This window comes from Oncorhynchus mykiss, chromosome 7, assembly GCF_057628025.1.
Source record: "Oncorhynchus mykiss isolate SJ-2025 chromosome 7, ASM5762802v1, whole genome shotgun sequence".
Classification (NCBI taxonomy): domain Eukaryota; kingdom Metazoa; phylum Chordata; class Actinopteri; order Salmoniformes; family Salmonidae; genus Oncorhynchus; species Oncorhynchus mykiss.
The window spans coordinates 31,354,195-31,376,348 of NC_143028.1; the positions used below are offsets into that span (position 1 = coordinate 31,354,195).

Below are 22,154 nucleotides of genomic sequence, written 5' to 3' on the forward strand. Positions count from 1 at the left end.
ATTATTGGTCACCTCTAACCGGAACAACTTAGTCCTTTTTGAACAGACTAAGGGTGATTTATCTATTTGACAAGCATTCCATAGCCTAATATAGAAATAAAGTACCTAATCGTTTACCACGGCAAATCTACTGTGCCAATTTACCCAACAATTTGTATGAATGGAAAGTGATGTTGGTGTAGCCTATTTTTTATTATTTTACATTATCCAAAAGTTTCTGGTATGGTCATTTCTCATCAAAATATACCTGAACTGTCCATGTTTGAAATGTGTAAATACATCTCGTCAATCAGGGGCATTTAGATACTTGTGCCAGAAAGGCGTGGCCCGGAATCAAACGTATGCCAACAAGGTAGGCCTTTATGTGCGCTGAAGGCAGCAGCCCGAACTGTTAACCACCCCAGGCCACCATTGAACTAAATTTTGACCTAAGCATACACTTGACATTGTCGGAGCCCTAGTGGAGACTAATATCTATCTTATGTTATTAAGCTACAGTTGAAGTCAGAGGTTTACATACACTTGGGTTGGAGTCATTAAAACTCGTTTTTCAACCACTCCACAAATGTCTTGTTAACAAACTATAGTTTTGGCAAGTCGGTTAGGACATCTACTTTGTGCACGACACAAGTCATTTTACAAACGATTGTTTACAGACAGATTATTTAACTTATAATTCACGGTATCACAATTCCAGTGGGTCAGAAGTTTACATACACTAAGTTGACTGTGCCTTTAAACAGCTTGGAAAATTCCAGATAATTATGTAATGGCTTTAGAAGCTTCTGATAGGCTAATTGACATAATTTCAGTCAATTGGAGGTGTACGTGTCGATGTAAACTCAGTACCTCTTTGCTTGACATCACGGGAAAGGAAAAGAAACCAGCCAAGACCTCAGAAAAAAAATTGTAGACTTCCACAAGTCTGGTTCATCCTTGGGAGCAATTTCCAAACTCCTGAAGGTACCACGTTCATCTGTAAATCAACAGTACGCAAGTATAAACACCATGGGACCATGCAGCCATCAAACTGCTCAGGAAAGAGATGCGTTCTGTCTCCTAGAGATGAACGTACTTTGGTGCAAAAAGTGCAAATCAATCCTAGAACAACAGCAAAGGACCTTGTGAAGATGTTGGATGAAACAGGTACAAAAGTATCTATATCCACAGTAAAACGAGTCCTATATCAATATAACCTGAAAGGCCGCTCAGCAAGGGAGAAGCCACTGCTCCAAAACCGCTGTAAAAAAGCCAGACTACGGGTTGCAACTGCACATGGGGACAAAGATCGTACTTTTTGGAGAAATGTCCTCTGGTCTGATGAAACAAAAATATAACTATTTGGCCATGATGACCATCGTTATGTTTGGAGTAAAACGGGGGAGGCTTGCAAGCCGAAGAACACCATCCCAACCGTGAAGCATGGGGTTGGCAGCATCATGCTGTGGGGGTGCTTTGCTGCAGGAGGGACTGGTACACTTCACAACATTGATGGCATGAGGTAGGAAATGTGGATGTGGATATATTGAAGCAACATCTTCAGACATCTGTCAGGATGTTAAAGCTTTGTCGCAAATGGGTCTTCCAAATGGGCAATGACTCCAAGCATACTTCCAAAGTTGTGACAAAATGGCTTAAGGACAATAAAGTCAAGGTATTGTAGTGGCCATCACAAAGCCTTGACCTCAAATGTGTCGGCAGAACTGAAAAAGCGTGTGCGCACAAGGAGGCCTTACAAACCTGACTCAGTTACACCAGCTCTGTCAGGAGGAATGGACCAAAATTCACCCAACTTACTGTGGGAAGCTTGTGGAAGGCTACCCGAAATGTTTGACCCAAGTCAAACTATTTAAAGGCAATGCTTCCAAATACTAATTGAGTGTATGTAAACTTCTGACCCACTGTGAATGTGATGAAAGAAATAAAAGCTGAAATAAATAATTCTCTCTGCTATTATTCTGACATTTCACATTCTTAAAATAAGGTGGTGATCCTAACTGACCTAAAACAGGGAATTTTTACTCTGATTAAATGTCAGGAATTGTGAAAAACTTAGTATAAATGTATTTGGCTAAGGTGTATGTAAACTTTCGACTTCAACTGTTTAAAAATCAACAGTTGTTGATTATTTTGATAGCGTGCCTTGATGCCAGTGACTCGATTCCTCCCGAATGGAGAGAAAGATAACTGATATTTTTCAGGGACTCATGAGGCTCATTTGAATTTCCTGATGCAGCAGGAAAATTATCTGCGACAAAAGAGTGATCAGGTTCAGATCACTCTTTTGTAGGGGTTGTACAGTGTAACAATCTGTAGGGTTTTGTACAGTGTAACAATGAGCAATTACAATAGTTGTTACACTGTACTTAAAGGAATAACCACAGAGTATTGTAAAGTTGTGTCTGGGCCTCATTTAACTTCAACCCCAACTGACCTATATTGCTAGTGTCACCATGGTAACTATAAAGATATGAGCATTCAAGGAGCTAATAAGAGCACACAATTCCAGGAGCTAAAATAACTCTCTGTGCTGTTGTAACTGTTAGTGTTATATTTTTGATATGATAATGTCTCTCTTAGTCTGGCACATGGCTTCCTGGTTGTGCAGAGTGAGAGCGATTGTAGATGCTGATAGTGTTAGCTTCCTTATAGAAAGGGGAAGTTTGGTGAGTGAGAGAAGGACATATGGGCAGAAGTGGTTTGGGGTTGCATTTACTTTGTTCGAGATAAAAAAAAAGTGTGTATCAGAAAGCTACTACAACCAACTGACAGTGGGGGGGGACTAACTCTCAAATGGATTAACAAGGGAACACTTCATATCAGTTTTGTTTTAATCTGGACTTTCATCTGATCGAGGTCTCCAAGCTGAATAACAGTGTCTGTAAGTTAAGAGTCGTAACTCCCCCTACATTTGTGTGTGAGATTGGAAAGACAGCACTACTGTTATGTGTCATCAGTTAGCATATAGGCTCATGTTAGTGCTGTCATCTTCGCGGTTGGTAGATAACTGACCATTATGACTATACCTGCATGTGTGTGTGTATGTCCCAGTTTTATGACAGCATACATATCAGCAGATCGTTAGGTTTAAACGGTGACCATGCTATCTGTGCTTTCACTATTACTGAACTGTGGTGAGGTACGGAGAGCACTCATGCCATTCATTAGAAAAGTTTCAACTGTCAGTCGTTGGCGTGAGTTGTGTGTGTATGCTTGCAAGCTCTGCTTACTGTTCAATCTGCATCCTGTTTTTCATAATCAGGATGAGTGGTGAAATATGATGTGCTGGCATGTCAACTGACATGTTTGGAAAGAAAAGTGTGTATTCATGCATTTAAGTGTTGCTTAATGTGTTGGCAATTATAGGCCAGTGTTGGTTTTAATATGCCTGTGTAGTGAAAGCAAAAGATACATGGACTATAAGGAAATAGATCAATAAAGTGTTTTTCTTCTTCTTCTTCTTCTACTTCTTCTTCTTCTTATCATCCAGCTATCTCCAGACTTCCTCTTCACTGGCCAGAAGCCTGACAGTGTCTGGGAGCTGGAACAGGTGAGATTTGAATTAAATGGAATGTATAGATGATTACAGGGGAAATAGCTTCCTGACATCAAACAAGGAACTCAAAGTACAGTTGATGTGTAAAACAACATTACCTACAGTAAACAAACTAATTCCCCTATTGGGGCTATCTGAAGCAAGCAGTCTTACTTAGTTATCCTCTCCGTACCTTCTGGCACATAAAGGCAGTGAGTGACAAGACCTCTCCAATTCTAATGATCAGATGTTCAGGAATTGAAGCTAAGATGGGGCCATGGTGCCAAACAGGCTTTAGAATGTCTGAGGCATTCTTATGTGTTCAGATACTCTTTATAACACCAATCAAGAATCCAGTTACACAATGTCATCTTGTGATGTCAGGTGGTATGTTGCACTCCAGTGTTACTGCAACATGTTGCCTCACAGTGAGAATAGAGGCAGGGCCTTGTTTGCCTGAACCCTTATCTAGCAGATCTGGCTCCAAAACAAATCCTCAACCACTCATCATGGAAAGATGGCACACATCAAGATGGGTATTTATTTTTAATCTCTATGGCACAATCCGGTTGTTCTGGTCAAAAGTATTGCACTATTTAGAAAATAGTGAGCCATTTGGGACAGACACTGCTTATGTCGTAAGGTTGTGATTTGTGTGTCATAGGCAGTGGCAGCAGCCTCCTGTCTCTCAGCCCATGTGAAGTGGAGAGAAACAAAGTCTCTCTGTGTGTGTGTGTGTGTGTGTGTGTGTGTGCGCGCGTGTGCGTGCGTGCGTGCGCGCGTGTGCGTGCGTGCGCGCACGTGCGTGAGACTCTGCCAAACATTTTACATTTTAGTCATTTAGCAGACGCTTCTCTCCAGACCGACTTTCAGGAGCAATTAGGGTTAAGTGCCTTGCTCAAGGGCACCTCGGCAGATTTTTCGCCTAGTTGGTACACTCTTAACCGCTAAACTACCTGCTGCCAAACTCACTATGAGAAGGGTCCATATCAAATGGCTTTAAGCAGGTTCTGGATAGCAAAAGATAGTCTGTAAATCAAATACAATGAATATACATACACACAGTACACTTGGGAGTGTATGACAGTTTTGGGAGTCTTCTTTTCTTGCTGATGCTGTGCCTAACCCAGTACTGTAGGTCTCCATTTTTTTTTTGTCTGATACGCACACCCAGAGTGAATAACTTGTCTTCCCCTCTGTGTTGGTGTCCTGTAGAGTATGCAGCGAGCAGTATCCTCAGACACCATCAGTACAACAGACTTCAGTACAGGAGACAAGGATGCCCTACTGCGTCATGAGACAGAGCAGCTCAGCCACTCACGATCTATGATACTGCCTGAAAACGGCAAGGTACTGTACAGGCACGCACAGAGGCAGGAAAACACACACACACACACACACACACGCACGCGCGCGCACACACACACACACACACACACACACACAGCTGCAGTACCCACACGTACACATGCACACATGAATAAGCATATAAACAGAAAAACACAGGCGCACAGAGGGGCATCATGCACCTCAAAAATCTGAGGGGCCACTAAGTATGTGTGGATGGTTTTGGGTTGGCCCGGAGTGTGGATATGCCCCTGGTCCATAAAGAGGAGAATTTTGCACTTCAAACCTGAAACGGCTTTTTTCCTGGAATCTAGACCCTTTATCATTATGCTTAATTCTATGTAATAAAAAAAAAATGTGGGTATTGAAAGTAATGTGAGTCTTATTCAGTACATTTAGTTATTGCTTGGTTTTTTAAAGTCTACCGACCTTGCCAGCAGACATGCAAGTTATGATAGTTAGACAAGCTAGCTACTTTAACTTGATTGATTGTCATGTCTTATTGGTAGCTAGTTATGAGGTTGGGAGATAAGGAACCTATCTGGGCTAGCTAAAGCCAACTTCATAAAATTGCTAGGTGGCTAGTAGTATAACAGAGAAACAACAATAACACATTTAAATTACATTATTTATGTATTTTTTACAGGACAAATCTGAAGGGGGCATGTGCCCCTGTGCCCTCTATGGGCATGTTGCCTCTGGGTGCACACCAGTGGAGGCTGCTGAGGGGAGGAGGCCTCATAATAATGGCTGGAACGGAGTAAATGGAATGGCATCAAACATATGGAAATCATGTGTTTGATGTATTTGATACCCTTCCACTTATTCCACTCCATTAACACGAGCCCGTCCTTCCCAATTAAGGTGCCACCAACCTCCTGTGGTGCACACATACTCAAACTAATATACACAAGCAAGCAGAAACACGCATACACACATAGACACTATATCTGTCTAGATGTAAACAGTCTGTATGTGTTGTTCCTAGCTGGGTCAGCAGTGCAGAGACTACTCCTATCCTGTGACCAGTGTGGTGGTGGAGCCTCCCTCTCCAGCCAGCTCTCCAGACAGCAACGACGGCTCCACACCTGTGAGAATCACACCTTCTACCTTCCTCCTCCATGTCTCTTCTCCACTGTCCCTGTTGTCCCCTGTCTCCAAACGCCACCTGCCTCACCCACTGCTACTGCCCCCACTATCTCATGCCCCACTCTACCCTCCTCCCCCACCCAATGTTCCCACGTCTCCACTGACCCTAATGTTCTCACTACTAGTTAGCTATCACTCTAATGTCTCAAAAACACCATCAACTCTCCCCATCTCGCCCATCCACAGGAGCTGGAGAAGGCAGGTCTGCTGAATAAGACCAAGATAGCAGAGGGAGGCAGGAAGCTGAGGTAAGACAGGCTCATCTTGGAGGGATTGATGTTAATACTACATATAAGATGGAGTTTTTCCTCAATCCCAGGAGTCTTTCCTGACCATGTGACTTGGTGTATGTTTCAGGAAAAACTGGAATCCATCCTGGGTGGTTCTGGTTGGGAATAGTCTGGTTTTCTTCAAGGATCCCAAATCTCAGACCCCCTCCAGCTGGGTAAGACAGTGTTATCCACATTGAAACACATAAAGCCACAACTGTTTTATAACATGATAACTACAGTTAACAATATATTAGTCTCTCATGATATACCGTCACTGTCTTATGAAAAATCTTGTAACAACATGTTGGCCCAACATTGAAAGCAGTAACTCCCCGCAATGTGTATTTAATAACTCTAGTACCAAGAAAATGTTTTCAAAATAGCTTCTGGAGTTTCATAATCATCCAACAGAGACAAAAAATTAGTAGCTGGCCAGTTGTGGTTCTGGGTTCCCAGATTAAAAGTATATCACTCATAATAATGATTGTGTGTGTGTTTCTCTCCAGAAACCAGGGAACAGTTGTCCAGAGAGCAGTGTAGACCTAAGAGGAGCTCAGCTACAGTGGGCCAACAATCTGTCAAGCAAGAAGAACGTCTTCAAGGTCAGATACACACCAGGAGGGAGGGATGGATGGGAGTAGGAAGGGAGGGAGTCACTTTCCTAGCGTATCCCCATTCCTCTACCTTTCACAATGTCCCTCAAACCACCATTTTCATGTTTGGATATAATTTAAATTACATTTTTAAGACACTTTATTTCAGCCTGTATTTTGGGGAAGTCAAATGTGGATATTTTAGTCCTACTGAAATTTTTCTGTGAGAAAACATTATTTCCTCCTCTTGAGAGGAAGTTGTGTATGTGTTGTAGCTGTGTGCGCCAGAGTTAGAGCCATTTCAATTTCAACTCAGTCAATTCAATATGCCTTCAATTGAACTTTAAGAATTGAAAATCACCATTCGTTCTCACTGCAATTTAAATTCATTTCCCGAATTGACTGAATGGAAATACAATTTTTGGGAGCCGTAGCATACACTACAAGAAGTACTACACTGCCTAGGAAGTAGTGTTTGATTTGGGACTAACCCATTGTATTTGTCTGTCTGTGTGGTAGCTGAGGACGGTGACAGGGAATGAGTTCCTACTGCAGTCAGAGACAGATTCACTGATTAGAGAGTGGTTCAACACCATCCAGAGTGTAATCGACAGGCTGGTGAGTCTCACTTTGTGTGTGTGTTTGTGTGTGTTGGGGGGGTCCTTTTTTACGATCAAAAACCGAAGACATCTGGCACCAGTTGAAATTCTCTTCTCTGCTGTGTAGAACCGTGAGAATCCTCTGGAGAATGTCCTAATGTACTCTCTGAGGAAGGCGGGCAGTGTGGAGATGTTGGACCAGAGTGGAGACGAGGAGGACAGTCGAGGGGGATGTAAAGCATCACGTGAGTCTCTCCTCCATCCACTGCTCCAAGGTTGCTGTTCTTGTGCTATGGCTGACCATGTGCTTCCTCTGGTGGTGCACTCTCTCCCTCTCTTTCTCTTGTTCTCCCTCTCTCCCCTTTCTCTCATTCTTTCCCTCCCTCCTGCTGCAGTCCCTCGCTCTGCATCCAACCTGGAGAACACAGAGAGGAAGCGCGTTCGGAGTAGACTGAAGAAACTCATCCTGAAGAGACCTCCACTACAGATCCTACAGGACAAAGGACTCATCAAGGGTAAGATCACTGACTGTCTCTCTCTCTCTCTCTCTCTCTCTCTCTCTCTCTCTCTCTCTCTCTCTCTCTCGCGCTCTCTTTATCTTGCACTCTCTCTGACTGAGATCACTTAGAGAATGAGATCACTTAGGGGTAAATCCTAAACGACCACACATCGCACCGAATGTTGGTCTGCCGTTCATTCAGCATGCTTGGTTTGCAAATTACAGCCAGCACTCTGTTCAGAGGTGCTAAGTCCGCTTGGCTGGCAAACGGTATTGTGTTCGAGCATAAAATGCCCAGTGCAGTCAAAAATGTAATTTCCTGTGTTTTATATGGTGTTGAACCACTCTCTAATCAGTGAATCTGTCTCTGACTGCAGTAGGAACTCATTACCTGTCACCGTCCTCAGCTACCACACAGACAGACAAATACCATGGGTTAGTCCCAAATCAAACACTACTTCCTAGGCAGTGTATATAGTACCAGTCAAAAGTTTAGACACCTACTCATTCAAGGGTTTTTCTTTATTTTTACTATTTTCTACATTGTAGAATAATAGTGAAGACATCAAAACTATGAAATAACACATATGGAATCATGTAGTAACCAAAAAAGTGTCAAACAAATCAATATATTTTATGTTTGAGATTCTTCAAAGTAGCCACCCTTTGCCTTGATGACATCTTTGCACACTCTTGGCATTCTCTCAACCAGCTTCATGAGGTAGTCACCTCGAATGTATTTCAATTAACAGGTGTGCCTTAACTTAATTTGTGGAATTTCTTAATGCATTTGAGCCAATCAGTTGTGTTGTGACAAGGTTGGGGTGGTATACAGAAGATAGCCCTAATTGGTGAAAGACCAAGTCCATATTATGGCATGAACAGCTCAAAAAAGCAAAAAGAAATGACAGTCCATCATTACTTCAAGACATAAAGGTCAGTCAATATGGAACATTTAAAGAACTTTGAAAGTTTCTTCAAGTGCAATCGCAAAAACCATAAAGTGTTATGATCAAACTGGCTCTCATGAGGACCACCGCAGGAAAGGAAGACCCTCTGCTGCAAAGGATAAGTTCATTAGAGTTAACTGCACCTCAGATTGCAGCCCAATAATTGTTTCACAGAGTTCAAGTAACAGACACATCACAACATCAATTGTTCAGAGGACACTGCGTGAATCAGGCCTTCATAGTCGAATTGCTGCAAAGAAGCCACTACTAAAGGACAGCAATAATAAGAAGAGACTTGCGTGGGTCAAGAAACACAAGAAATTGACATTATACCAGTGGAAATTTGTCCTTTGGTCTGATGAGTCCAAATTTTTGATTTTGGGAAGTACAGGTTAGTCGAGGTAATTTGTAAAGTGACTATGCATAGATAATTAACAGCACGTTGCTGAAGTGTAAAAACAAAGGGCGGGGGTTAATGTAAATAGTCTGGGTGGCCATTTGATTAATTGTTCAGCAGTCTTACGGTTTGGGGGTAGAGGCTGTTAAGGAGTCTTTTGGTCCGAGACTGGTGCTCCGGCACCGCTTGCCGTGCGGTAGCAGAGATAACAGTCTATGACTTGGGTGACTGTAGTTTTTGACAATTTTAAGGCTTTCTTCTGACACCACCTTGTACATAGGTCCTGGATGTCAGGAACCATGGTCCCTGTGATGTACTGGGCCATACGCACTACACTCGGTAGCGCCTTAAGGGCAGATGCTGAGCAGTTGCCATACCAGACGGTGATGCAACCGGTCAGGATGCTCTCGATGGTGCGGCTGTAAAACTTTTTGAGGATCTGGGGACCCATGCCATATTTTTTCAGTGTTGTCGTGCCCTCTTCACAACTGTCTTGGTGTGTTTGGACCATAATAGTTCATTAGTGATGTGGACACCAAAGAACTTGAAATGCTCGACCCGCTCCACTTCAGCCACGTCGATGTTAACATCAGATGCTCATATCAGCTAGAGAGAGCGTAATCACACAGACGTCCGGAACAGCTGGTGCTCTCATGCGAAGCGAGCATAAAAGGCATTTAGCTCGTCTGGTAGGCTCGCGTCACTCGGCAGCTCGCGGCTAAGTTCCCCTTCATAGTCCGTAATACTTTTCAAGCTCTGCCACATCCGACGAGCGTCAGAGCCGGGGTAGTAGGATATATATTCCACACTATGAGGTTGTTATAATACTGTGAAATTGTGAAAATTATGATAATACCCTGTTAGTGTAAGAACTGTTTGAAAAGACTGCCTGAAATTTCAGCCTGTTTTGGTACGATGGAATTTTGGCCTGACTGGTGAGATCACCTGGTGGTAAATTTGCTAATAGACCAATAAGAAGTTCTCTGCTAATAACAACTTGTTTTCAGTTTTTCAGTCCCAACTCTTGACTGCTCCCAGACAGTCTTAGCAAAATTCTTCAGTAAATACTCTTTGCTAAGAATCAATTTTTGTTTATTTTTTACAATTTTAATTGAACACAATCACCGCAAGGTACTTAATTGTTAGCCAGGAATGATTTGATATTGAGATAAAAACATCTGCATTGGTACTGTAATATCCACTTAAGTTGAATTTCAACTTAGTCTCCCACATATGACTAAGTGAAAATTTGACTTAAGTGGAAGTTATGATTTATCCCTCAATGATCTCACTCTAAATGCTAAATCCCCTGGAAAGTAGTGGCCTTTCAATTCCATGGAACTGGAGATCTTTCCAAATACAAAAGAAATTCAGTGTGGTTTGAGGAAGTGATATGATGTGGGTTCCTCTGTGTATCTCATGACCTCTAATTTCTGTATTGACTGTAAAGTCACTGTAGAGAAGATGATCTTCAGTGTTCTAAATGCCCGTGTTGTTGTTATTTACAGACCAGGTGTTTGGCTGTTGTCTGGAGATGCTGTGTGAGAGAGAGAAGAACACGGTGCCTCGCTTCGTCAGGCTCTGCACTGAGGCCGTGGAGAGGAGAGGTATAGCACGGAGGAAGGAGGGGTGGAGGTCGAGGGAGGAGGGAGGGAAATGGTGTGTGAGAGCTTCGTCAGGCTCTGCACTGAGGCCGTGAAGAGGAGACGTACAGCACAGCCCTATAGGATTTGATAGGTTTATGTACGTAAATGGATGATTCCAGGGTAACCTAGAGGTTAGAGCATTGGGCCAGTAAAACGGTTGCTAGTTCAAGTTCCCAAGCCAACAAGTTGAAAAATCTGTTGATGTGCTCTTGAGCAAGCAAGGCACTTAAGCCTAATTTCTTATTGGTCACCATTGATCATGTCAGACCCTGGCTGTGACCCCACTCTCTGAAGGTGTCTAAGGGGAAGTTGGAATATGCAAAAAAAAAACATTTCCGATTGAAATATGAACCACCTAATTATTATTATTGTTATCATTATTATAATGTGTTGCCAGTGTAAAATGTAGTACCCGGGTGTTGTTGCCAGGGTTAAATGTAGTATGGGTGTTGTTGCCAGGGTTAAATTAAGTATGGGTGTTGTTGCCAGCATTACATGTTCTGTTGTGTGTTTCAGGTCTGGAGACGGACGGTATCTACAGAGTGAGTGGTAACCTGGCTGTAATACAGAAACTACGCTTCCTAGTTAACCATGGTGAGAGAGAGGGGCAGCGTGAGGGAGGGAGGGAGGGAGGGAGGGAGGGAGGGAGGGAGGGAAATGGGCTGGGATCATAGCAACTTACTCTAGGTTGCTTAAATACAGTGCCTTGCGAAAGTATTCGGCCCCCTTGAACTTTGAGACCTTTTGCCACATTTCAGGCTTCAAACATAAAGATATAAAACTGTATTTTTTTGTGAAGAATCAACAACAAATGGGACACACTCATGAAGTGGAACGACATTTATTGGATATTTCAAACTTTTTTAACAAATCAAAAACTGAAAAATTGGGCGTGCAAAATTATTCAGCCCCCTTAAGTTAATACTTTGTAGCGCCACCTTTTGCTGCGATTACAGCTGTAAGTCGCTTGGGCTATGTCTCTATCAGTTTTGCACATCGAGAGACTGAAATTTTTTCCCATTCCTCCTTGCAAAACAGCTCGAGCTTAGTGAGGTTGGATGGAGAGCATTTGTGAACAGCAGTTTTCAGTTCTTTCCACAGATTCTCGATTGAATTCAGGTCTGGACTTTGACTTGGCCATTCTAACACCTGGATATGTTTATTTTTGAACCATTCCATTGTAGATTTTGCTTTATGTTTTGGATCATTGTCTTGTTGGAAGACAAATCTCCGTCCCAGTCTCAGGTCTTTTGCAGACTCCATCCGGTTTTCTTCCAGAATGGTCCTGTATTTGGCTCCATCCATCTTCTCATCAATTTTAAGCATCTTCCCTGTCCCTGCTGAAGAAAAGCAGGCCCAAACCATGATGCTGCCACCACCATGTTTGACAGTGGGGATGGTGTGTTCAGGGTGATGAGCTGTGTTGCTTTTACGCCAAACATAACGTTTTGCATTGTTGCCAAAAAGTTCAATTTTGGTTTCATCTGACCAGAGCACCTTCTTCCACATGTTTGGTGTGTCTCCCAGGTGGCTTGTGGCAAACTTTAAACAACACTTTTTATGGATATCTTTAAGAAATGGCTTTCTTCTTGCCACTCTTCCATAAAGGCCAGATTTGTGCAATATACGACTGATTGTTGTCCTATGGACAGAGTCTCCCACCTCAGCTTTAGATCTCTGCAGTTCATCCAGAGTGATCATGGGCCTCTTGGCTGCATCTCTGATCAGTCTTCTCCTTGTATGAGCTGAAAGTTTAGAGGGACGGCCAGGTCTTGGTAGATTTGCAGTGGTCTGATACTCCTTCCATTTCAATATTATCGCTTGCACAGTGCTCCTTGGGATGTTTAAAGCTTGGGAAATCTTTTTGTATCCAAATCCGGCTTTAAACTTCTTCACAACAGTATCTCGGACCTGCCTGGTGTGTTCCTTGTTCTTCATGATGCTCTCTGCGCTTTAAACGGACCTCTGAGACTATCACAGTGCAGGTGCATTTATACGGAGACTTGATTACACACAGGTGGATTGTATTTATCATCATTAGTCATTTAGGTCAACATTGGATCATTCAGAGATCCTCACTGAACTTCTGGAGAGAGTTTGCTGCACTGAAAGTAAAGGGGCTGAATAATTTTGCACGCCCAATTTTTCAGTTTTTGATTTGTTAAAAAAGTTTGAAATATCCAATAAATGTCGTTCCACTTCATGATTGTGTCCCACTTGTTGTTGATTCTTCACAAAAAAATACAGTTTTATATATTTATGTTTGAAGCCTGAAATGTGGCAAAAGGTCGCAAAGTTCAAGGGGGCCGAATACTTTCGCAAGGCGCTGTAACTGTTGATTTTGCTAGGTTGCTTAAATAACTGATATTTTAAATAACTGTTGATTACAGAGCGAGCAGTGACCACTGATGGACGTTATATGTTCCCTGCGGAGTTGGTACAAGGTAGAACTCAGACGAACTGGCAGCACATAGCTTTGAGCCAAATCTATGCATATGTGTGCAATGTCTGCATTTATGTAAAAACACATGTTTCTCTGCCTCTAAGCTTTCCAGCTGCTGGAAGTTTGTATATTGTGTTGTCTTTGCACAGACATGCTGAGTAAAATATCAGTGAAAGGTGCATCAGTTACCGTGTTCTTTACACAGTGCACTGGTGGCATCAAGTGGCTAAAATAGACTACTGCAGCTTGCATTTTGCTCCAGCTAGCCTTTATTGCACTGCCTTGAATCCTGACCAATGTTTCTCAATACTCCTCTAGAGTCTAGACAGTAGTTTACAGTATTAGGTTCTAAACATTAATTTCACATTAGAAACTATTGTAGTTACACAAGATATTGGGTTTACAAATGGAACTGAGGATGGCTTGAGAAACGTTGTTCAGGATTGGATGGTTGCTTGTATTGGGGTAGCGTTCCCACACGCTCTGTCTCTCTGCATTCTAACTTTTGCCTTGTTTCACAGACAATATATCTCTGCTACAGCAACAAGCCTGCCAGCCGCGCTGTCGACCAAAAGCACAGTTTTAACAGTGAAATTCATGCATTATCTCTGGTTCCCTCCCATCCCACGCTACATTCCACTCCTTCCTCTCTCCAATCCCCTCCAATGCTCTCTTTCACCTCCCCCCTCCTCCCTTCACCCCTTTCCTCTATTATTCTTTCCCCCCACTAATAGAGAAGCTGAACCTGGACCAGAGTGAATGGGAGGATATCCATGTCATAACAGGTGCCCTAAAGCTTTTCTTCAGGGAGCTTCCTGAACCCCTGGTCCCTTATGGCTTCTTCACAGACATTGTAGAAACCATCAGTGAGTAGCTCCTGAATTCATGAATAAATCCTTCTTCACAGACATAGTCGAATGGATTGATGGATTGTTTGATGACTAAAGAATGAATGAATTGAATTGACTAAAGAATGAATGAACAAACCAACAAATGAATGTGTCAAATGAGACAGTAAGCCATCCAGAGTCTAATATATTTGCCCGGATGTCTGTGTGTCCAGAGATGTCAGACTACTTGGACAAAGTGGACCGTCTGAAGTGGCTGGTTCTGAGCATGCCTCCTCCCAACCACGACACCATGAGGTTCATGTTCAGCCATCTCAAACGGTATGAGACCTCTCCTCAATCTAGCCAAGTCCCTAATCTTCTTAACTGCAGTATAGAAGACTGACAACTAGATGGCGCAGTGTCCTCAGCCTTGTTCTCAGCGGTTGCCTTTCGATATGTGTTCTGTGACTGAACAGTGTGGACTCAAGAGTGCTGTGGGTCACATACTTTTTTGTCATGGAGTGAGAGGTTGAAACTTTGATGGATTAAGGATTCAGTCACACAAGTAAAATAGATGCTCTTCTGTTACATTATGGTACTTCCACAGAACTTGAGAGTGACTGTTTATGTTGTGTTAGTGAGTCTGATGTTTGTGCCAACATGTAGCTCCCATGGATCTGTATATCAGTCACCATGTCTCTGTCTCACTGTCATTCCTGTCTCTCTGTTGCTCTCCCTCTCTCTCTCTGGATCTCATTTTCTCATCTCCCCCCCCCCCCATCCTCTCGTCTCCTATCCTCCGACCTCCCCCCCATCCTCTGGTCTCCTATCCTCCGACCCCCCCACCCCTCTCATCACCTCTCCTCCCCCTCTCATCCCTCCCCCCATCCATCCTCTCGTCTCCTATCCTCCGACCCCCCCCCACCCCACCCCTCTCGTCACCTCTCCTCCCCCTCTCATCCCTCCCACCCATCCTCTCGTCTCCTATCCTCCGACCCCCCACCCCCCCACCCCCCTCGTCACCTCTCCTCCCCCTCTCATCCCTCCCCGCCTCCTCTGGGATCTCTGTGGCTCGTCTGCTGGAAGGAACAGCAACACCACTGCCGCCACCACTGGAACCTCTCTCCTCCATTCTCCCTTTATTTTCTCTTCCCTCGTTCCGTCTCTTTTTTCCTATCCTTTTTTAATGTGGAAGTTTTGAGCAATTGCTGGCTGCCTCTGTGGCTTGGTGGGAATGGCATTTTTAGAAGAATGCCTCATGCTGTGGCTTTAACCCATTCCTGAGTCGGTGTCCCCTCCACACACACACACACACACACACACACACACACACACACACACACACACACACACACACACACACACACACACACACACACACACACACCCCCCCCAAAACCTAACGTTAAGCCTAAAGGTAACCCTAACTCCTAACCAACCCTAAACCTAACCTTTAACCCCTTACACTAATTCTAACCCTAATCCCCCTAGAAATAGCCTTCATCCTTGTTGGGACTGCGGACTGGCAAAATGTCCCTAGTTGGTCAAATTTTTGTTTGTTTACTATTCTTGTGGGGACTTCTGGTATGGTTAAACATGTCTGCACACACACACACACTTGTGTGTTAAAGTAGTCAAAAGTTAAGTATTTGGTCCCATATTCATAGCACACAATGACTACATCAATCTTGTGACTCAAAACATTTGTTGGATACATTTCCTCTTTGTTTTGGTTGTGTTTGAGATACATTTTTGCCCAATAGAAATGGATGGTAAAAAATGTATTGTGTCATTCTGGAGTCACTTTTATTGTAAATAAGAATAGAACATGTTTCTTTAACACTTCTACATTAATGTAGATGATCATGGATAATCCTGAATGAATTGTGAAAATTATGAGTGAGAAAGTTACACAATTCCAATAACAGGGGAGGTTACCATTTTTGGTTGGGTATGATATTTGAGTCTGTCCCTGCCGTACCATCAATTTTTTTTTTTATATATATTTTTTTTAACTAATTTTGCTGTTTGCTTGGGTAATTAGAGATGGCTCTGTATAAAACGTTGTATTGCCGTGAAGTCATTTTGGACTTGGACTGTGAAGAGACCCCTGGTGGCATGTCTTGTGGGGTATGTATGGGTGTGTGAGCTGCATGTTATTTGATTATGCAGACAATCTGGAATTTTTGGCACAGTAATATTTCTCATAAAAACTAGAAGAGAAACAGTTAATGTGTCATCAACCCTCAACCAGCAAAGACTTGCATGCATGTTGTTGATGTTAGTTCTGCATGTGCAGTTAAGGGCAAGGCGTGCTGCTTTCTTTTTAGCCAGCTGCAACTTTCCTAGGTCTTTCTTTCTTGCATATAACTGGACAGCAATCAAGATGGGACAAGACCACAACAAGAACTACTAGTGGGGTTGATTTGTGTCAAAAACCCATATACAGTGCATTAGGAAAGTATTCAGACCCCTTGACTTTTTCCACATTTTGTTATGTTATTCTAAGCTGGCTTTAAAAAATCCCTCATCCATCTACAGTGCCTTGCGAAAGTATTCGGCCCCTTTGAACTTTGCGACCTTTTGCCACATTTCAGGCTTCAAACATAAAGATATAAAACTGTATTTTTTTGTGAAGAATCAACAACAAGTGGGACACAATCATGAAGTGGAACGACATTTATTGGATATTTCAAACTTTTTTAACAAATCAAAAACTGAAAAATTGGGCGTGCAAAATTATTCAGCCCCCTTAAGTTAATACTTTGTAGCGCCACCTTTTGCTGCGATTACAGCTGTAAGTCGCTTGGGGTATGTCTCTATCAGTTTTGCTCATCGAGAGACTGACATTTTTTCCCATTCCTCCTTGCAAAACAGCTCGAGCTCAGTGAGGTTGGATGGAGAGCATTTGTGAACAGCAGTTTTCAGTTCTTTCCACAGATTCTCAATTGGATTCAGGTCTGGACTTTGACTTGGCCATTCTAACACCTGGATATGTTTATTTTTGAACCATTCCATTGTAGATTTTGCTTTATGTTTTGGATCATGGTCTTGTTGGAAGATAAATCTCCATCCCAGTCTCAGGTCTTTTGCAGACTCCATCAGGTTTTCTTCCAGAATGGTCCTGTATTTGGCTCCATCCATCTTCCCATCAATTTTAAGCATCTTCCCTGTCCCTGCTGAAGAAAAGCAGGCCCAAACCATGATGCTGCCACCACCATGTTTGACAGTGGGGATGGTGTGTTCAGGGTGATGAGCTGTGTTGCTTTTACGCCAAACATAACGTTTTGCATTGTTGCCAAAAAGTTCAATTTTGGTTTCATCTGACCAGAGCACCTTCTTCCACATGTTTGGTGTGTCTCCCAGGTGGCTTGTGGCAAACTTTAAACAACACTTTTTATGGATATCTTTAAGAAATGGCTTTCTTCTTGCCACTCTTCCATAAAGGCCAGATTTGTGCAATATACGACTGATTGTTGTCCTATGGACAGAGTCTCCCACCTCAGCTGTAGATCTCTGCAGTTCATCCAGAGTGATCATGGGCCTCTTGGCTGCATCTCTGATCAGTCTTCTCCTTGTATGACCTGAAAGTTTAGAGGGACGGCCAGGTCTTGGTAGATTTGCAGTGGTCTGATACTCCTTCCATTTCAATATTATCGCTTGCACAGTGCTCCTTGGGATGTTTAAAGCTTGGGAAATATTTTTGTATCCAAATCCGGCTTTAAACTTCTTCACAACAGTATCTCAGACCTGCCTGGTGTGTTCCTTGTTCTTCATGATGCTCTCTGCGCTTTAAACGGACCTCTGAGACTATCACAGTGCAGGTGCATTTATACGGAGACTTGATTACACACAGGTGGATTGTATTTATCATCATTAGTCATTTAGGTCAACATTGGATCATTCAGAGATCCTCACTGAACTTCTGGAGAGAGTTTGCTGCACTGAAAGTAAAGGGGCTGAATAATTTTGCACGCCCAATTTTTCAGTTTTTGATTTGTTAAAAAAGTTTGAAATATCCAATAAATGTCGTTCCACTTCATGATTGTGTCCCACTTGTTGTTGATTCTTCACAAAAAAATACAGTTTTATATCTTTATGTTTGAAGCCTGAAATGTGGCAAAAGGTCGCAAAGTTCAAGGGGGCCGAATACTTTCGCAAGGCACTGTATATTATTTTCTACATTGTAGAGGTTGGGTGATTGTGGAGGCCAGGTCATCTGATGCAGCATTCCATCACTCTCCTTCTTGGTCAAATAGCCCTTACACAGCCTGGAGGTTTGTTTTGGGTCATTGCTCTGTTGAAAAACAAATTATAGTCCCACTTAAGCGCAAGAGATCATCCGTTCACCTACTCTGCATCTCACAAAGATACAACGGTTGAAACCAAAAATATCAAATTTGGACTCATCAGACCAAAGGACAAATTTCTACCGGTTCTAGTGTCCATTGATCGTGTTTCTTTGTTTCTTGGCCCAAGCAAGTCTCTTCTTATTAATGGTGTCCTTTAGTAGTGGTTTCTTTGCAGCAATTCGACCATGAATTCCTGATTCACACAATCTCCTCTGAACAGTTGATGTTGAGATGTGTCTGATACTTGAACTCTGTGAAGCATTTATTTGGGCTGCAATCTGAGGTGCAGTTAACTCTAATGAACTTATCCTCTGCAGCAGAGGTAACTCCTTTCCTGTGGTGGTCCTCATGAGAGCCAGTTTCATCATAGAGCTTGATGGTTTTTGCGATTGCACTTGAAGAAACTTTCAAGTGGACTGTCGTTTCTCTTTGCTTATTTGAGCTGTTCTTTCCATAATATGGACTTGGTCTTCAATTAAGAAGGAAAGAAATTCCACAAATTAAGTTTTAACAAAGCACACCTGTTAATTGAAAAGCATTCCAGGTGACTAACTCTTGAAGCTGGTTGAGAGAATGCCAAGAGTATGCAAAACTGTCATCAAGGCAAAGGGTGGCTACTTTGAAGAATCTCCAATGTAAACTATATTTTGATTTGTTTAACACTTTTTTGGTTACTACTATGTTGTTTCATAGTTTTGATGTCTTCACTATTATTCTACAATGTAGAAAATAGTTTAAAAAATAAAGAAAAAACCTGTAATGAGTAGGTGTGTCCAAACTTTTGACTGGTACTGTATATAGTGTAGGTTTGGGTGCTGACATGTAAAGTGTGAAATCATCTGCATACATAGTAATTCTATCTTCGTGTAAGACCAGTGGCAAATCATTTGTAAAAATAGAGAACAGTAACCACCCAAAGCAACTGCCCAGAGGGACACAGCACTGTATATATCTGATGTTAGAGAAGCTTCCATTGAAGAACACTCTCTGGGTTCTATTGGATAAATAACTCCAACCATGAGATGGCAGCTGATTTTTTTTAATTAACAATTTATGATCATTAACATCTAAGACTAAAATCTGACAATACAGCTTCAACTATAATCATATTATTCATGTCTTTAAACCAATCATCAGTCATCAGTGCAGTAGGACAAGTTGAGTGCCCTTCCCTATATGCATGCTGAAAGTCAGTAGTTGTCTTGATCTCTGAGAAATAGCATTGTGTTTGGTCAAACAAATTGGGGGTCTTTGTGTGTCTGTGGACATCATGTACTTATTTGTGCCTTTGTATGTGTGTGTGTGTGTTTGTGTGCAGGCATGCATGTGTGTGTGTGTGTGTGTGCACCTACAAAATGTGAGGGGGCACAAAGTACATTAGTATCCTGGTCAAGGACTGTCTTTAGACAGTTAGATATTCTGAAAAATTGACATTCTTTACATAGAATTATACATAATGATTATGTCTCTAGATTGCATGAAAAAATATGTTTGAAAAATGCAAAAATTTCCGGACCACCCCCCCAGCCATCGACACATGCAGATGCACAAATAAATACATGGTGTCCACAGACACACAAAGACACCCAAACTGTACTGCCCACATGCCTGCACACAGACATTGTCCACACACAGCCATGCCCAGTGAATAAGATAGCTGATGTTCTGAAAAAGCTGCAAAGGAGTACTTCAGTCTGTAATAAAGTCCTGGCCAGGCTCCATATTGGGTGGGTCTATGCCCTCACAGGCCCACCCATGGCTGCACACCTACCCAGTCATGTGAAATCCATAGATTAGGGCCTAATTTATTTATTTAAATTGACTGATTTACTTATATGAACTGTAAAATCTTTGAAATTGTTGCATTTGCATTTGATATTTTTCTGTATATAAATGTCTTTCTCTCTCGCCCCCACCCTCTCTCTCTCTCTCTCTCTCTCTTCCTCCCCCAGAGTGATGGAGCACGCTAAATCCAACCGGATGTCGACCCAGAACATCGGCATAGTGTTTGGTCCCACCCTGATGCGTCCGGAGCGGGACAACGCTAACATGGCCATCAACATGGTGTATCAGAACCAGGCCGTGGAGCTCATACTCAATGAGTTCGACCGCATCTTCGATCCCAACAACTCAACATCCCTCTGACACCCAGCCAGCCCAGAACACCGAACCCACCCAGCCCCAAGGACCCATTCGAGAGCTAAACCAGTCTCCTAGCCCATCCAGCCCCCATCCCAACCAGTCTGAGGCCCGGGCCCAACCAGCCCTAAGTCCAACCAGGCTGAACCCAACTCAGTGACCTGAACCATCTTGGGACCCAACCCCTATGGTACCCTGTAACACCTTGCATTGAACCCACCCAAACTCAGCCTGAACCAAACACCAAGACCAAAACCAATAAAACCAACAGAACCAGTACACTGTGAAACTGCACCAGCATCTCCTCATGATGTCTCCTTGGCCCCTGTAGTAGCAACACCAGCCTAGTTCACCTCACCCCACGGCAAGGAGAAAAGCATGGATAGAGATGGGAACAGGAGGAAAAGCCAGTATGGATGATATGTCTCCACAGCTCCTTTCTGTAGTGTAGTAGGAGCACCAGCTGACTCTTCCAAACACAAGCAACAGCAGCAAGACTGTTGACTCTATGTGCCACTATCTATAAACGGTCTACAATAAAGTTAATGCAAAGTTTTCAAATTCTATCCTTGTTGTACTAGACTTGTGTCGAACTTGTGTCGTGGCTGGAAAATGCATCCAGGCTTCAAACTTCAAAAGACTTCAGTTTTGTTATAATGGCAAAGCAATAGAACTGAAATACTTACGTTATGTACTTACCTTTACTGAATAGTCTGTGTAGACCTTTGAATCCCCCTGGTGTTATATATATATATATACTATTTGATTTGTATGTTTCAATTTTCATTCAAACGTACTGATTTATTTTGTGAAAGTTTGTACATAAGTGTAATATTCTGCCATCAACTTTCACTTTGGAATGTCCCTACCAGATGAACCTGAGGTAAAGCAAGAACTGTTGCTGTTAAAACTGTTAGAACTGTTAAAGTAAGAACTGTTGTGAAGTAGACAGTTAAGCAACGTATAACATAGCTTTATTGTAGTAGTTCCTTCAATAAAGAATGTGGAGTAAATTACTTGAGTGCTATGTGGTACTTCTTCAGCTTATTAATCAGTCAGTCATGTTTTTGGGTTGTCTGTTGTCGAACACCAGGCCTGCTTTCAAATACTATTTGAAATAATTGAAAATACTTTATCTATGCTTGATTGAGATTTCCTGGTTTAATGGACCAATAGAATAGTTCAAAAATAAAAAACCCTGCCCACCTGGCACTCCAGGCAGGCTAAAGCATTTAAAATGATTTAAAATAGTATTTGAACTGACCTAGGTCTGTTGAGGAGCAATGGGTTGTGTCAGTATGAGAGATACAGGAAGTGTGGAGGTATGTAACACCTCTGTAGAGACAGCTAGGGAAAACATATCCCCTGTAATTGGTGGAAACACTGTTTTTAATAAATAGAAC

General features: G+C 42.5%; 1 protein-coding gene across 6 annotated transcripts in view; it reads left to right on the plus strand.

The window, feature by feature from the left end:
* Window positions 1-21,764, plus strand: part of LOC110527692 (Rho GTPase activating protein 9) — a 59,547-nt gene extending 37,783 nt beyond the window's left edge. For 2 of the 6 annotated variants that reach the window (XM_036983183.2, XM_036983184.2), the window contains exons 9-23: window positions 3,491-3,550; window positions 4,751-4,885; window positions 5,871-5,972; window positions 6,218-6,279; window positions 6,389-6,476; window positions 6,810-6,905; window positions 7,416-7,514; window positions 7,623-7,740; window positions 7,891-8,010; window positions 10,850-10,948; window positions 11,504-11,581; window positions 13,378-13,431; window positions 14,165-14,296; window positions 14,494-14,599; window positions 20,565-21,764. In XM_036983183.2, the coding sequence (XP_036839078.1) occupies window positions 3,491-3,550; window positions 4,751-4,885; window positions 5,871-5,972; window positions 6,218-6,279; window positions 6,389-6,476; window positions 6,810-6,905; window positions 7,416-7,514; window positions 7,623-7,740; window positions 7,891-8,010; window positions 10,850-10,948; window positions 11,504-11,581; window positions 13,378-13,431; window positions 14,165-14,296; window positions 14,494-14,599; window positions 20,565-20,757 (1,542 nt within the window). In that variant the 3' untranslated portion in view covers window positions 20,758-21,764. Of the gene's footprint in view, window positions 1-2,630; window positions 2,882-3,490; window positions 3,551-4,750; window positions 4,886-5,870; window positions 5,973-6,217; window positions 6,280-6,388; window positions 6,477-6,809; window positions 6,906-7,415; window positions 7,515-7,622; window positions 7,741-7,890; window positions 8,011-10,849; window positions 10,949-11,503; window positions 11,582-13,377; window positions 13,432-14,164; window positions 14,297-14,493; window positions 14,600-20,564 lie in introns of those variants that run through there. The other 4 variants (XM_036983186.2, XM_090240669.1, XM_090240670.1 and 1 more) reach the window with 3 other exon arrangements.
* Window positions 21,765-22,154: the final 390 nt, after the last annotated feature.